The sequence below is a fragment of the Apteryx rowi genome, unplaced genomic scaffold (assembly GCF_003343035.1).
Source record: "Apteryx rowi isolate R43461 unplaced genomic scaffold, aptRow1 scaffold_74, whole genome shotgun sequence".
Taxonomy (NCBI): Eukaryota; Metazoa; Chordata; class Aves; order Apterygiformes; family Apterygidae; genus Apteryx; species Apteryx rowi.
In genome coordinates this window covers 2,669,591-2,686,438 of record NW_020451027.1, presented here as the reverse complement: position 1 = coordinate 2,686,438, position 16,848 = coordinate 2,669,591, and the positions used below count along the sequence as shown (strand labels likewise).

At 36.9% G+C, this 16,848-nt stretch overlaps 1 protein-coding gene across 4 annotated transcripts in view; it reads left to right on the top strand.

Moving 5' to 3' along the window:
- The window catches only part of NEK7 (NIMA related kinase 7), a 74,989-nt gene that overhangs the window by 40,701 nt on the left and 17,440 nt on the right, over positions 1-16,848 (top strand). For 3 of the 4 annotated variants that reach the window (XR_003257048.1, XM_026087857.1, XM_026087856.1), the window contains exons 6-7: positions 6,891-6,999; positions 9,332-9,439. Coding sequence is in view for 3 of the 4 variants with exons in the window: in XM_026087857.1 (XP_025943642.1) it covers positions 6,891-6,999; positions 9,332-9,439 (217 nt within the window). In the remaining variant the exon portion in view is untranslated. Of the gene's footprint in view, positions 1-6,890; positions 7,000-9,331; positions 9,440-15,023; positions 15,092-15,771; positions 16,122-16,848 lie in introns of those variants that run through there. The other variant, XM_026087858.1, reaches the window with a different exon arrangement.

Here is a 16,848-nt window from a genome sequence, read left to right as displayed (position 1 = left end):
GGGGGGGGTATTCTCAGTGGAAACAGAGCCACTGTGCAGATGGAGTTGTAAAATAAAAAAAAAAAAAAAAAAGTAAGAAGGCTTGTTCTGTTGAGGTTTTGCATCCAGTACTCGTATGGTGCCGGGACGCAGGGCAGGGCCTGCCTGGCGCCCTTCCTCTCGGCCAGGACGGGAGCAGCGGCAGCAGGGTGCCGGGTGCCGGTTACGTGTGCGTGCGGGAGCGAGCAAAGCTGACGAGTCCTGCAGCTTAGCCCTAAACCCAGGTGGGTAATTGGGTTGGGTGAGTGCCAGGCGGCCTTGTCAGGTTTTTCTGTGGATCGGCTGTTGTCTTTGTCTACCGCTCTAACAATAAGAATAGGCAAGCAGATTTTTCTGCTAGAATAATTAGACCCTCAATGCCGTTTTGTCCTACGGACGGTCCCGTTCAGAGACATGGCACCTACGGCTGTTGTGTCGGCTGGGCTGGCTGGATTCTCCCTGTTTGTGTTATGTGAATAAACCACTGAGAATGAAGAGAGTTTGAATGTTTGTAGTTTTTGTTTATAAAAAAAGTTGGTGGCCTCTGTACTGTGTCATGTGTTGCTTTTATTGGGAGGTAGAGCTAATGATTCAGACAAAAATTTCATCTCTTCATGCTGTAGCAGTTTAGCAGTTTACCCAAGGGGATTTATTACATAGAAATGCATGCAAACAAGTAGTGTTGAATTTAAACATGTGGCTGTGTGTTTTAAGAAGCCCTGCTCAGTGGTAACTGCAGAGACAGTGAAAATGATGCAGTATTGGGAGTTTCTTTTTACTGGCTCTGCAAGTAGATCTGATTTCACTAGGGGATCTTTATCTCTAAATACTGTATGTTCTTGCTTTTGCATGGGAAAAAAATGTGGGGTGGAACTGAGTTACTATGAATGGACTATGCAGTAAAGAAAAAAGAAATGAATACTTGAAAAGGCAGTTGGATATATATGTGTGTGTGTATATATATTCTAAGTGACCTTTTGTCAAAGCTTTTTCAGAGATCTGAGTTTAATCAGGAGTCTTATTCTTAGTCTGATTAACAGATTATTAATATAAAAGAATATGTACTAAAAATGGAAAATACCACAAAAATCTTGGCTTCAGTGTTCTTACAAGGTTTCCTATTTCTTTTAAGTTGATTATCTTTATTTTGATTGTGTGTGAAAGAAGATTGTGTTTAAGATGAAGTTTCTATCTCAATTGCATTAATTCTTTTTCTTTTTTCCTCTTTTGAGAGAAAAGATCATAGTTTCATTGTACTAATCTGGCTTTCAGTTGCTAATAAGTACTTCTCTTAGTACAGTTATTTTTCCTGTTAGTATTTTGTACTGCTTCTTGGTCTTTTGTTGCTATAGATAAAGTTACTTATTATATATCATTATAGAGGAAGATTGATTTCAAATGCATTTTTTTTTTTCTGAATTCTGAGAGGAAAAAATAAATATATGGTATCTTCAGGAAATGAACATGCAGTCGGCTGTAAAGGATATATGGGGGGGGAAGGTAAATACAATAATATATATTTACCTGTATTTTTGTACATTTATATAATAATATGTAAGTCAGTTTATTATTGGCAAAGTACTTAATAGTTTCTGTATGTTCAGGTAGTAGATGCCAAATCTTTTTTTTCCTGTAATATTTGTTCTRTTATTTCAACTAAGAGTCAGCTGCTACTCTTGACATGTGATCCTCTTGTTGCAAGGATGAAGGAGTCAAGGTGTGGGAGAAAGTTCCAGTTTTGTTCTACACAGAAAACAAGGAAAAAGGGCAGAAAACTTACCGCAGTCTAAAGAGGTAGGCAGCTGAATTCAAGAAAGATCAGAGCCAGACAAAACTCCTGGGATACTGCTTTCCTGCTAGAATTACATAAGCTTTTAAAACGGGAAGTAAGGCTTGTGCAGAAGCTCCGTTTCTATGTACGTGAGCGTCTGATCTTGTGTAGATAGTGGGATCAGTCCCCACTGATCTATCTTTGTGACCCTGCGCTCCCTTGCCAGTCCTGTGGGCTCCCCTGCCTTTGTGTTCATGCAGTTAAAACTCTTGCCTAGACTTCCATAACTTCCTATTGCTGCTGCCCAATCTTGGCTTCCTCTCGAGGTTCCTTTCTGTGAGTCTGTATTAAAGAATCCTTAAAAAAAAGATGCAAACAGAAGTTGCTAAGAACGTCATTACCCATTACTCAGGGCTTCCTTATAATTCTGCATCCTTTTCCTCTTGAAGTTCAGCTTTCTTGCCACAACCATCCGGTTGTTAATTCACTGTGCTCTCATAAATCTATTCAATAAAATACCAAAAAAACTTAATATTTTGGTGGGCCAGAGTGAAGTCATGAGACACAATGCTTTCGGTTGCTGTCAGGATCCTCGTCAAAATGTGTAAGAAGGAAAAATGTTAGTGGAATTTCTTTAAAGCGAGGGAATGATCATCCTCGCTCATCTTCATTTTACTTTTCCGAATTGTCTTTTTCAGAAGGTAACTCTAGCCTAGAAAATGCACAGCAAAAAAAAATTCAGGTGATGAAAGTGCTTCTTGTGGGCTCATTTGACAGTCATCTTAGGAACAATTTTTTTTTTTTTTTTTAATCACTGACTCTACAAACAGTTTATCATCTCAGATATCTGATATCTCAGATATCTGACTCAGATATCAGTTTATCATCTTTTTGCAGAATATTTACATAAGCCTCTTACTTTCTTTGCTGAAGAAAGTGATGAACTCTATTGAAAGAAGAGCAAGGTTAAAGCAGGATATTGACTTCCTGTGTTAACCTGGTGAGAAAGACTGTTATCCCAGGTTCACAAGGCTTCAGGAACTCCCTCTATAATCTTCTTCAGCCAGCAGTTCACATTTCAGTGCCGCACCTTATTTTCCTTAGAGGTACTGCAATTTATTTATTAATTTGACAGTAATTTCATTTCCTTTACAGCATTGTACAGTATGTTTTACTGAAATCTAGGTAGACTTGTCCAGATGTCTTCTCCTTTATTAAAATCCATTGTTTAATTTGATGATCCAAGTTATAGATACTAGGTTAGTCTAGTCTGCTTCTTGACTGCTCAAAGCTTTTCATTTCTTTCTTTTTTCCCCCCTGTTCAGGTAGTAAGGTGTGAACCATCCTAAATCACACCTTACAGTTCTCCAAGAAAGTAACATCAAAATTGAATGTTAAAATTTTTTCAAAAAAAGGCTAGACAACTGCAGTAGCTACTGAGATGTAAGCAGTCATAGTAGAAGTCTCCACTTTGTACTGAAATCACGTGCTCGCTGTTCTTCACTCATCTGCAGGAAATCCCCAGCTTTCCTCTAAAAGCCAAACGTGCTCTGAAAACTTCCTTTAAAATCATTCGCCAAACTGCCCTTGTTAAGCCTGGATAAGACTATTTGCTAATTGCTGTCACTTTTGCTTTCAGAATCTGACCTTTAAAGCATCATCTGTAGAAACTCAGTATAATATAATTTCATGCTTTCATATAGACTAAACTTTTTTTGTCCATCTGTCTTTCACTTAAATTCTTTCCATCTCCAAGAAACTGAATGGCATATGCTGTTTATGTGTAAGGCAGCTAGATTTAACTTTACTAGGACAGAAACATTGGCAGAATACTTTTGGCCATTCATTAGGGAAAACCAGAAGAGTTCCCTTTTCCCATAATGAAACCGCTCGGTCACTCTCTTAAAAGGGAGGAAAAAACAAACTGTTAATCTGTCCTGCCTGGTGTATAATCTGCCTCCTTTAAAGGTTGTTAAGGCATTCAAATGGTGAACTTCTGACCAGAAAAATTTTGATTTATATTAAATGAATGAATTGCAGTTTTAACTGTACTGACATTCTGAAAACTCTTCAGAGTAGTTTTATATGACTCYGTTCTCAAAGATATAGATGGAAATTTCATGGGATGTGGGTCTTTAAACAAATAATCCTTGCTGGGAGACATTCGGCTGCTTGAGTGTGCCTGGTATTCTCTCTTTATGCGATAAACTGAGCGGGTTTTAATGCACACACACAAGCAGTTCCCTTTTTGTGCTGTTTCACTGCTGCTGGAACTGATCTTTTACCTCAAGTAGGATGGGTGTGGTGGTGTCTGTGTGTGTGTCCGTGTGTGTGTGTGTCCCATCACTGCCTGGACAGGCAGACATCAGGAGCTAGTTTTTGGAGATATCAGGGCTATGTTTTGAGCCTCAGACATGTGGAAGAAGTAGCAGAAGAAGAGTAAAACGTTGAACATGAGAGTACTTCAGAAAGCTGTATCTCAGTATGTATTCCTTTGAGGCTGAACTTGGGCTGGTGATGGTAGCTTGGATACAGTGAAGGAAAGCTGTTTGATGTTGCTCATGTACGTGGATCTCAGACTGCTTAAAGTAGATTGCTAGCCAGTGAACTAGTTTCAACACGAAACTTTTAGTGATGTGTTGCTCTCTGCTACGATAGAGGTTGAAGCTTACTCTCTTGGCGTCTGTGTCTTCTGTGGTTTGGATTTCCTCCAGAAAATGGTAAACTCACAACTGCGTTTTTCATTGTGGAGTATTTTAAAATAAAGGAGAGAGAAAAGGATCCCTACTTTGAGTACGGTTAAAGTGTACTGCATGAATTTAGAGATGCTCTTGGGCATAAAACGTGTTAAAACTTGATCATGTTTTACTTCAATTTATATTTCTAGATAGAAGGTAGGACTCTAAACAAAAATGCGATTCCCTTTCTTTTTTGACCTTTCCCAGAACTCAAACTGCTTACTGGGCTTTTTCATAGAAACATACAACTTGTTTGGATACCTAATTCTTTACAGAATGAATCTTTCATCACTGTTTTGCTTGTTGGTGGACAGCAGCCCAAGAAAAGATTGAGAATATGTATCTTGAAAAGAGGCAGTGAAATTAATAACTATATAAAACAATATTCACTGAGTTTATTTTGAAGTATTGGATTATTTTTAAATTTAAACCAGTGAGAATGTTGCCTGCTTCTTTGTTAAGTTTAAACATTGTCAGCAAATCTAACAGCTCTCTTTACCTTCCTCTTTAGATGGATAAATACTCAAGTCTGTAGGGTTAATAAATTAATATTGTTAACTTTTCTTCCTGAAAGCATTATTACTATCACACAAGATTCTTAATGCCCTCAGTGGAATGAGGCTACATATTCAATACTGTTGTATGGCATGCTTACATTGTAAGAACAGAAGCAGATTTTGTAGTGGATGATCTGCTGTGGTGTTATAGATGGCAAATGAATAAAATGTTAAAAGAGTGTTTATACTTAAAACCCACATTGTACTTTTAAAGTTTGTAATGGAAAATCTTTGTTTTAGCCATTTTGTGAACAGTGTTTCATCACTGCTTGTAGTTAAATTTGAATTAAAAAAAACCCCAAACCTTTTGAATGTTTAAATAAAGTACGTAGTTACAATTATGATAATTTCAGAATGCATTTTAAATCAAGGAACTATACTTTCATGTACACATACTTACATGTATTGTGTATTTGTTTTAAAATGAAAAGAAACCTGGTCTCCATCTTCCTGTTGACATCAAACAATCCTCTGATATGTAAATCCAGCTATGGGGAGAGCAGATACATGGGGTTTGTTTGGATTCAGTCCAAGACTGAGGAAAAAATACATTTAAATAAGTGACTTACATGTTTTGCCTCATTGAAATAAAAATGCATTTTGAAATAATTCCTATAACTGAAAACATTTTGGTGAAATTTTATGATCTTTTGTGTAAATGATGCATTTTACTATAGCTAATTTAAAAACATCTTTCTCATACTTCTGCATGTCTCTGTCAACTTCACAGTGGCACATTTTAAGATAGTATATGAAATTATATTTTTGTTTTCCAGAGTGATAAATGTTTGTTTTATGAACTTAGGGTGCATATATATACACCATTAAAATAGTTCTAAGTAAATTGCTTTACATCTAATCATTTTGCTAGTATTAGTGTTGTTCATTTTCTTTGTCTGTTTAACTTTAAAATCTGTTAAAATAAGAATCCTTTCAAGAAGAGCAACAGACTTTTGAGCAACAATTTTTCAGTYGTCTTATCTTTAGCTGCAAAATCTGTCATGATTAAACTTGCACATTTTAGAATTGGCTGAATTCCAGGTTTTCAGTACGTATTTTTTTGGAGAACTGTGTTATTCAAATGCCTGAATATAGTGTTTGAAGGAAATATGTGTAGCAGAGCATAATTGTTTCACATAAGCTTTAACATGCCATCAAACTGTTGCCAGTGATGAGTAATAGCTGTTTATATTGTTTAAACAGGATGGAAAATATTTGAATAGTAGGAGATAGATCAGTATGAAATTTTCAGAAATAGCCAATTCTTTTATTCTGGTTTCAYGTATTTGAAGAAGTTTACGACCAATCCAATCTACTTTTCTTGTATGATCTTTGTATGTGAATGTGTGCCACTACTATTTGTGTTCTGTTTTGAAGATGAGGATATGGAAATTAATATTGGTGTATAGAAATTTTTCATTCAGGACGCTCTGTGGCAGCTGCCTTTTCTATCTGGCCTTCATTTGTTCGGTGGCCTACTGATTCTCTGCTGGGCTGTTCTGGCCATGTTAATCCTGCTCTGAGGACTGTTAAATACTGTGTAAAACCTTTCTAGGATAGCAGTTTTATTTCATTAATGTCAGTTTTGGCTATATGTATTGACTGATTTTAAATATGCTAATGATATATGTTTTAATACTTAAGGGAAAAGCTTTCTGTGTTAGGAAATTTTCCTTACACCTTTCTCCTTAGGTTGTGAGGTTCTTGTATTAAGTTTTTAATTAAAGGGTTTTCTGTTTCTTTTTTCCAGTCATCTTATGCAAGTTTTAAATTTTAATACTTAGCACCTATCCTTTTTTCTTTAAGCATTTTAAGAAACAGAAGAGGCTGATACCTGAAAGAACAGTTTGGAAGTACTTTGTTCAACTTTGCAGTGCGTTGGAACATATGCATTCTCGTCGGGTCATGCATAGAGGTAATACATGGGTCAGAGATTGTTCATCTTTGATAAACCTTTTACTATGAGAATTAAGCTGGTTCATTGCAAATGGTGTCAAATAATCGTAATGGAACCAGTTTTGACAGATAGGTAACATAGTGTATGTTTCTGTAGCATCTTATAAGTAATGTGGAAGTGTGACAGAAGTTTGTGCTTGTAGATTTACTTTGCTGTGGTAGGCATTGGTTTGCTGTAATGCCTTGTGATACCTAGTTTTCAAAATAAGTGATAGTTTTACAAGTGATGGAAACTYTGCTGCTGCCTCTTTACTTATTAAATTCATTTTGCTGGCTCTTATTTTTCATCTTTGTTTTTATTCTCCTATCTTTACCCCGTGTCTCCCCCAGTGTACTGTTACTGCATTCTTTCACTGCTTTTTATCCATTCTCCTCACCTTTTGAACCTTTTTTCCTTACAAAAGTGTTTCCCTCCTGCCATGCATCCTTCCAGTGATGTATGGACCTTTCTCCCTTCGCTACTGGAGTACGTGCAGGCGTGAGCATTCTTTCCTCTCCTCTGCTCCTCTACGCTGTTTCCCATCTCTGTGTCATATATTGTGTCCCAACAACCCGTGTAGTTGCTAGCTGTCCCTGTCATGTACTAAAAACCTCTCTTACCCATTTTAACCCTTCTTACTGCTCTTACTGCTGTCTCCTCCATACATTGTCTTCATTTTACCTTGTAACTCTGAGTCAAAGAATAGATGGTAATATAGCTGCTTCCCCTATGTATGTGTGTGTTTTTCCTTCCTTGGAAATCCCCCTGGCTACAAGTTGTATGTGGACTGTCTTGTCTCTCTGGGTTCATGTGAAACTGCATGTCTTAAGTTTATAGCTTCCTTCTGCTGGGATGCAAATAGCTGCTTATAGCTTCCTTCTGCTGGGATGCAAATAGCTGCTTATAGCTTCCTTCTGCTGGGATGCAAATAGCTGCTTAAAAGCAAAAGTCCCTCCTCCTCTGCTGAGCCCTGGCATTGACAGCGAGAGGTGTTGCACCCTTCAGCAGATAAACTTAGATGCACCTGCCCCTGCAGATGTCTTCCCCTTGTGAGTCTCCTTTTTCGCTTACACATTTGTACAGATGTCTGTGAGTGCAAATCACACAGAGAAAGACATAAAATTACGAATTCTTTCCATAAGATACGAATATCTTCTTAGTTTTCATTTAAACTAGTTTAAATTGAACCAAAATAAACTGAAATAAATTCATTAAACTGAAATATTATTCTCAAAATTTCTGGCAAATCTAACAATTGTACAGTTACACACCAAAAACAATGACAATTAAAGCTATTTTTTTTAAGTTGCGCTGATAACTGTGTTGGATAGTTAGGCAAAGGGTGATCCAAACTCTTGAAAACTAGGTTAGATAGCAGGATAAAAAAATTGCTTCTGTCTTCCTCCCTAGAGCTTGTAAGTTTTTTTTTCGTTTAAGTGTTATTTTGGTAACCTGAAAATGCTGGCATTCAAAGGATTTTTAACCATTCCTTTTAGCATACCCACGTCTTATGCAAACTGTAATCTCCTCTCCTCAAACTTATGTGACTCTTCTTTTAAGTTCTGAGCCACAGTGTGTTGCTCTTGAGCTCAGTAAGAGCTAAGGACACTTGCCTCATAAATATCAGGGCAGTTTATTTTGAAGACTAACAGGTACCTTGTTAAAAATCCATAAAATAAAAATCTTTGCTTTTGTCTCTAAAGGATTGAATTAAAACTTAAACTGAATATTACTTGTGAAAAATAACTGTCTGGGGTATACATCATTATTTTTCTTTGTTTCTGCTTGATTAGCCCCATTCCACTGATGAGTTCAAATAGCCATTCTCCTGAGTAAAACCTCTTCCCCCCCCCTTTTTTTTAATGCCGGATAGTGAAGAGAATCAGTTACCTATTTCAAATAACATCATGCCACTGGAAATGATGAAAAATAGGATTTAGTGTACATAAAAATATTTTTTTGGTCTGTTACTTAAAATAATGAGAGGTTTTCTAGTTATACTGTGAGCACTTAAGTGTATTTTATAAAGTAAATGAACTCCCTGTGTATGTATTTCTCTCTCTCTCCCTCTCTCTCTCTCTCTTTTTAATGACTTTTCATGGCCTTTTATTTTTGCTATTCAGGTTGTTTGAGTGATGTTCATACTATTAAAATAGTTTGAAATTTTGAACCCCAGTTTCACTCTTTCTGAACAGCACTGTCAAATTTTGCTAGTATTATCCATAATTAAAAACCTCTTTCTGTATATTACTGATAAAATGGTGACTTTTCTTGCAATCTCACTGTGACTTTTTTTTTCTTTTTTCCCCAGATATAAAACCAGCTAATGTGTTCATTACAGCTACAGGGGTTGTAAAGCTTGGAGACCTTGGACTGGGACGATTTTTCAGCTCCAAAACCACAGCTGCACATTCTTTAGGTGAGTGTGTGTTGTGAGTGGGAGGGATGCAGATTTTATATGGTGGTAATATTATGCCCACTCACTTCCAAAAAAAAAAAAATAAATAAAATAAAAAAATCTGCCCAGCTAAAGCTGTTTTTAAAATAGAATGGTCAGCACCATGGACAAATACAAAAAGGTGTAAAGCTGCAGTGGTTTCATGAGTAGAGCTCCTTTTTTCTTTGTTTGAATCATTTAATGTACAGTGTCTGCTCAGAACAAGTCTTTAATGCAGTAGCATTTTATAGAAATACTAGGAAAAAGTAATGTCAATAATACTGACCTTTTTTTAGCATTTGCCTTTTAATCAGTGTTGGAAAGAATATGGTAATTTCACGTGCCTTTGTATTGTTGGTGATGTGGTTTGAAAGGGCTAAAGGAAAAGCTTTCCTACTTTAAAAAAAAAAAAAAAAGGCATCTCAGATTAACCTCAAAATGACAGGACAGATTTGATTGAATAGGTATTAATTAGCTTGAAAAAACTTTGTCTATGCCTTAGTGACCTTCCCCCCCCCCCCCCCCCCACCAGTCATAAACCCAAGATTAGAAAGTGGAAAAGAATCACAGAATTCTTTTACAGCAATTACATAGTATCATTGCAGTCATTCTCTACAAATATGTTAAGGTGAAGTTTCTCTCTATAAGATAAATAGATGGAGGAGAGATCAGACTTAGGCTTTATGGGCTGTAAAGGCATTTATGTGTGTATGTATTTGTGTGTGTGTGTGTGTGTGTGTGTGTGCATGCACACAAACACACACATGTTCCGAAATGCCCTATTTATTTTTTGCTGCCACATAAAGTCTTTTCCAAAAACACTTTCACATAACTCATAGCTTTTGAGTATCATCTGAGGACTTGTGGAATCTATAATGATTAAGAAGCCTTCAAAGAAAAGAAAGAAGATATCTGTCAGATATTTTAAGTTTAAATGCAGGGAAATGACAAACTGTAGAATGTAAGTGGAAGTAAAAGAGAAAATCCTTGTAACTAGAGTAATATCTGCTTTAAAGAGAAATATAAGGTTTAGTGTTTATAGTAGGGTGGTGTAGTTTTTTAATTAGGAAAACAACCCATTGTGTGTGTGGGGGGGTTGTTGTTGGTTTTTGTTTTTTTTCCTCCCCTGAAGTGGCTGTTTTTAATGGTTGCTCAATTCAGACTTGGTCACTGAATGCAAAGGGTGTGAATTTAGCGTTGAGACCCCTCAAGACCAGGGCTATTCATGGTAACATCTAGAATTGACAGAGGACCCTAGCTGATAGATTAAAATTGACTCACATACTGCTCAGAGGCAGTTTTTAAGAAATGACAGTGACCATACTGTGAGCAGGCATTTGAGTCTCTGACTCTTAGGTGTTCTTATATGCTTGACGAAAGTGTGTAATAAAAAATAACCATTCTTATGACTTACTTATAAGATATTAAATAGTATTTACAATTCCTATCTCAGGGCTATAGGAGGGCACACAGAGAAACATGTTTGTTCAGACGCTGATGGTTCTAATTAGGCAGTGAAATGTTAGACTTCCTGGATAAAAATGTGCCATATTTATTCTCACATCTTAATTAAATTTATTCATATTGTTCCAGTTATCAGTACACTATTGAAAAAGAGAGAGTATTGACGTTCACCATGGTTATAATGTATCTGAGATGTGGGTGATACTTGCATTAACAGCCAAAGTAACAATTTTTAGAAAGGTAATTTTGCTCACCTTACAATCTCTACTTCCCTGTCTCCCAGAAAGCCTTTGGGGGCACTTCTATGCCTTCCAGTTTTTCTCTATATCTTTATCTTTGGTGTGTACTGATACTGGTATATGACAAGACCAAGAAGAACTGCTGAGTTCTTAATGGAAGGACTCAGGTGAAGCTCAAACACAGACGGGCTATCTTGAGTTAAGAGACAAAGGCAGGCAGAAGAGGGAACGGATCGGGCGAAACACATGCTTGGATTCGACATAGAAGTCAACTATAACCCCAAGTATGTTACACCAGTTTGTGGCACAGTGTATAACTGAGAAAGTACTGTGTTTTGTGCTGCCATGATAGGCTGGTGGCCGCCTCTGGCAACACTGCAGAATTCTTATTTGTTGTAGCTTGGGTCCTGCTAATGCCTGTTAATGAAACAAGGACATAAATCAGCAGCACGAAGAGGGGCTGGTGAGAGGGGACTGCTCCTGCACTGCATTTGCAGGAGCCTGTAAATCCTCATCTCTGCTTTCAATGGGGTAAGAGCCCACAGAGAAAGCAAAAGTCAGTGCTGAGGGAAGGAGAGCTAGACTTATTTTCTGAGGTATAAATCAGAATGTTAAGATGGAAAAAAAGCTGTTTCAGCGTTGGGTTATCTTGGCTTGTGGCAAGGGAATGGTTGCAAGGGGACTGAAGACTGACCTAGAGTTAAAAATAGACAACCTAAGCCCCTTACAGCTCATCTTGTACAAATGCAGGAGTCATTGGGGGTGGGGGAGAGGCTTGGTTTCTAATGTTGGGTGCTGTGTTTTGGTAGAGAGGTGGTTACTTTTTTCTCCTTGCTGTCCTCCTCTCCTGTGTCCTTCCTAATTATGACCTACGGTCAGGATGGAATCTAGGAAAGAGAAGGTTTTGTTATTAATTTAGGCTACAGTAGAGACAGGGACACTGACTTATGTTGCTAGCAGAGACCATTCTTAATATTAATTTCCTATGTAGTTTCTGATGTTGGTTTTCCTGAAATTTCTTTCAAATTGCATCTTTTTATGATTCCATAAACTTTTGGTGCACAAAAAATAGTTAATTACAAACATTTTCTGTGCAGCAACTTACACTTGTTTACAGGCTTTATAAAAATTTCAGTAGCAAACTAGATTAAGGCTTTCAGAGATAAAGAAATGTACTAAAATTTTCATTAGCCACTGCTTGTAACTGCTAATTATGAATAATACTGATTAAAATACTTGATGATGGTCCATTTAAAACAAACGGAAATACTTTGSTGGACAGTTAAATGTTCTTAATGCTTTCCATACAGCCTTATCAAAACAGTAGAATTTTGTACACAGCATGCATACACTGTTTTAAAGATAGAAAGTATTTCTTACAAAAATCCAAATGAAATGGAGGCATTTCGTATTGCTGATCTGAGACAGACTGGGCAAATTTCTTAGCTTCAGAAGACATTATTAGAAAGATGTGTCAAGAAGAGTATCCAAGAAAGGCTTCTTATTCCTCTGTCCATTATTATTATTATTTTAATAACTGAATGCCAGGCCTTATGCTCTTTAATGGAATGGCAATGCTGAAGCCAGTTTATGGTACTGTTATTAAAACACGTAGCTACAGTTCATATTTAAGTGTCTCCTTAAGGTAAAGGAAGCTCATTTTCCTCTTTGGTTTAGACCTGTACATTTTTTTTTCCATCTTTATTAGTCATTTCGTGAATTCAAGTATTGTTCATATTGTAGTAATCCACTAAAAACCAAAAAACCCACTACTCCAGTAAAGTTGTGTTAGATGGCTGCACTGCATGCTGTCCAGGAGAGAGATGCTGTTGCCATGATGTGAATACCTTCTTGCTGGGCAAAGCAGCAGATCTGCAATTGTCTTAAAATGCTCGAAAGCAAAGGATTGTCTGTACTGAATCCTGGTGATTCTGCTGTGGCTTGACAACTTCTGTTGTTTTCCACTGTACCCCTGTTCACAGCATAGAGCTATGTTCAACTGTAAAACTCGTGCAGGTTGTGGAGAACAAAAATGCATCACAAAAAATACACCCAAATACTCTTTGACTCTACTTTTCCCTTTACATATGGATCTCAAACCCTGCAGAGCATTTCAAAGCCAGTGTTGAGGTGGTGGTAGGCAGCTCCTTTTTGCTGTGAGGAGAACATGGTGCAATTTTTTTTTTTTTTCTGCGCTCTGTTTGTAGGAAGGCTGGCAGAGGAAATCTGCAGCTGATTCATCACATTGATCAAAGCAGCAGTATTAAAACAGTTTTATTTCACATACAAAAATCTGAGATTTCTTACTGTAATCTGAAAGCTGAAGGTAAATTATTATGCTGTTACAATGCTACGAAATAGAATAACCCAAGAAATTTGCAGATTGATTGCTGCAGTGAGACCATTTGCATAATGTRGGCTAGGCTATAGAACTGCTTTGGATTAGTTCTTTATTTTAGGTCCAGTACCTGTGGTTGAAGAAGAGCCTGTGACTTAGAAATCTACTACATTTACATTAGAAAAAATTACAATTATGGAGAATTTGTCATGCTATTGAAGTTGTTTCAGTGTTCCATAACTACGGCTTACTTGTAGCCTAGGTTGTCTAGCTCTGACCATTCATCCCGTTAAGCACTTGCATGTTGTATCAAACTCTATATTATAAGATTCCTATGATCTCATGGATATTAAGTCACTCTTAAAACTTACGTTTTGATTTCTTAAAGTTGGGCGCTTAAGGTTTTTTTTTTTTTTGTAGTTCTTTAAAATCACTTCAAGTTACTTTTCTGATTTTCAACACCTTCCCTGAACTCTGATAGCTATTGTATTGCAATGCATGGAATTTCAGTATCACTTATCCTGTTTTCTTACACAATGAATAGAATCAGTCCATTTCTATTTGATAACGTAACATTTATATAACAGTGGAACACTTTATCAAAGTTTTTGAAGTGTACTTAAAGCTTCTTCAGAAAAGAAACTGAGATCTATTTTGCTAAATCACAATTTTTTTTAAACTAGTCTATAAATATAATGGCTGACTCATCTGATGTTTATTTTGTATAAGTAGTATTAATGTTTACCAGGCGGACTTTTCTCCCAGTTTAAAAAATGTTTGAGAGTACTTAGTTAGCTACTGTGTTTCATGAAACTCCTCCATTCATTATCAGTTTTCCAACAAACTTTTTCTCAGCAGCAATGTGAGTTATGCACGTATGCAGGTAATAAAAGGGAATGTTCACATCCTAACACCCTTTTTTGTAATAGTTTCTTTGCCTCTGCCATTTCCATTACTTCTGTCCCCTCCTTGCAAAAATAGAAAGCTTTCGTAAAGAAACAGCATTTTCCAGATCTGCAGTATCTAAAAGGAAGGGAGCTCCAGAGCAGCATCAGGGTCTGAGGAAGCGGTTTATTTGACCCCTGGTCATTTTCAAGATTATCACCATTAAAACTTGCAGATTATCTGAGATGTGGAAATGCAGTAAATAGTGTTGAAGTTGCAAATTTTGTTCTTTAAAATGTAGCTACCTTAATGTGTTACATCTTTGTCTTGTACTATTCCACTTCTTCAATTTTTTCAGATCCTTAAAGAAAGTAACGTCTTTATAATATTGTGATGCATATCTCACTTAACAGAAAAAATAATGATCCAGGAAGAAAGCATGCATATAATTGAATCTAATAATTGCTTGCCAGCAATATACTTCTACGTACTGAGGTTGCTCGCAGGTTTTAAAGAACCGTTGCAATGCCTTCGGTAGTTTCTGAATGTCAGAATAATGAATCCTTTGTGTCGTGTCCTGTTTAAAAACAGTTTGAGTAATAATGAGGTCTAGATCTTTAGGTTGTTTCTGTGATTTCAGTGACTGCCTACTGTAATTTCTGTTCTTCTTCACTTGTTGGTCATTGGGGGCTTCAGGCTGTATTGCAGGTAAGGTGTTACACTAGGCTAAACTCTGTAAAATGATAGCATTTGTTCTTCTTTTTCACTATCATCAATCTTTCACAGTTATATCAGACCCCTAATGTATCAGCAGGTTTCCCAGAGCTACTGGTTAAAATTACCTTTGCTTTTGGTAAACTATGAACCTTCAAACCTCTGTGTTTTCAGCTGCCCCCTGTGAATTCTGTGAAGCCTCTTTCTGGAACATTACTCACTGCCAGCTACTTGCTTTATGTCTTTGAACAAGAAAGGCAGTGATTCTGTAACCAGTTAAGAACCAGATTACTATTAGATTTATTTTTTTGTTGTTAAATGAATTCTGCCAGTAGAGCATCTGAATATACTAAATCAGTACACTAATTCATAGATGCAAAATACAACTAAAAGTTTCAAAAAGTATCCAAATTTATAAGTCCCAGAAAAAACAAAGACTTCGGCAGGGAAGTACTACAAGGATAATAAAAATATTAAAGTTGTATCAAGGCAAATGTTGTTTAATTACAGCTTCCAGTTCTAAGATAACTGTTATTAAATGTACATTAAAATACTACCATTGATATGTTGGAAAAACAGAGTAATACTCTGTTTGCTTCTAGATACTCTACTAGCTGTTGTGGTGTTGCAATCCACCCATCTGTATGCCTGTTCTTTCATTTCTTTCCAAAAAGACCATCCTTCTTGGCCGTCCTCTGTTGTGGGTGAATGCAAGGTCTCATGAGAGTAAATGGTTTTCAGAGCCTTCCATCATTTTGAGATGCCTTTCTCCGTCGTGCTCCTTCCCAGCGGGGTGCTTCCCCTCGCAGGCCAGCACTGAGAAGACCCTGTGCGGGGAGAGAGCTGCGACACCCTCTCCTTTCCTGGGACTGGAGGGCTTCCTTCCAAAAGACTTGGCCCTGTAAATATTTAGGAAGATAAAATGTATGACCTCTGCCTTTGCGTATCTGTTAGAGAATTATGGTTTTGTTTTTTTGCTAAGGGAGAGCTGTGTTGCCCAGTTTGAACCAGAACACTCAAGTAGGGAACTNAAAACGTGTGATGTGCTTTGAGATGTCAGCCTTCATAAAGCGTGGGAAGGACACATTGTCAAAACAAAACGCTTAACTTCTGGAGATAATTAGATTAAAATTATTAATCTGATTATTAAGACTTGGAATAATTTACATATTCATTGTATCTCCATTTCCAGAATCCATATGAAGATGCATTCTGAATAGCTGAAACTAAATCAGAAATGCAGAAGTGCCTGTTAGCCTCATAATTTGTGTTAAATAAAATCGTGTGAGGTTTATACTCTGATTTTTGTGAGTGTTGATTTTAATCTCTAGCAGTGTTACAAGATGTTTGGTTTGGTTTGGAAATAAGGTCAATTGTTCTGAAATTACTTTAATTCAGTTGGGTTTCATCATCAGGAATAAATGCTCAAGAAGATATTCGAAACAAAATTAAAGTAAAAACTTTCATTGGTCTGTGATTCCTCCCCCCCCCGCTGTTAGGCAGTCACATTTGGGGGGGGATATAGGGGTAAAGCTTAAAGACAATGCATCAAAATTTCCATTAGCATTATTTCTCATGAGTTCATTCATGTGAATGTCTGTCTGTCTCTGTCTTGCTCTCTGTCTTGTCTTTGAGTGGAGTTGGGACGTTTCTCTGAACGCATCTCTTCTGAGTAACTTGTGGCACACAGATGGGTAGGGCCGATTTAAAATGGAGGGGAGAGGGATCCTGGAGTATCCGGTGTAACCGTG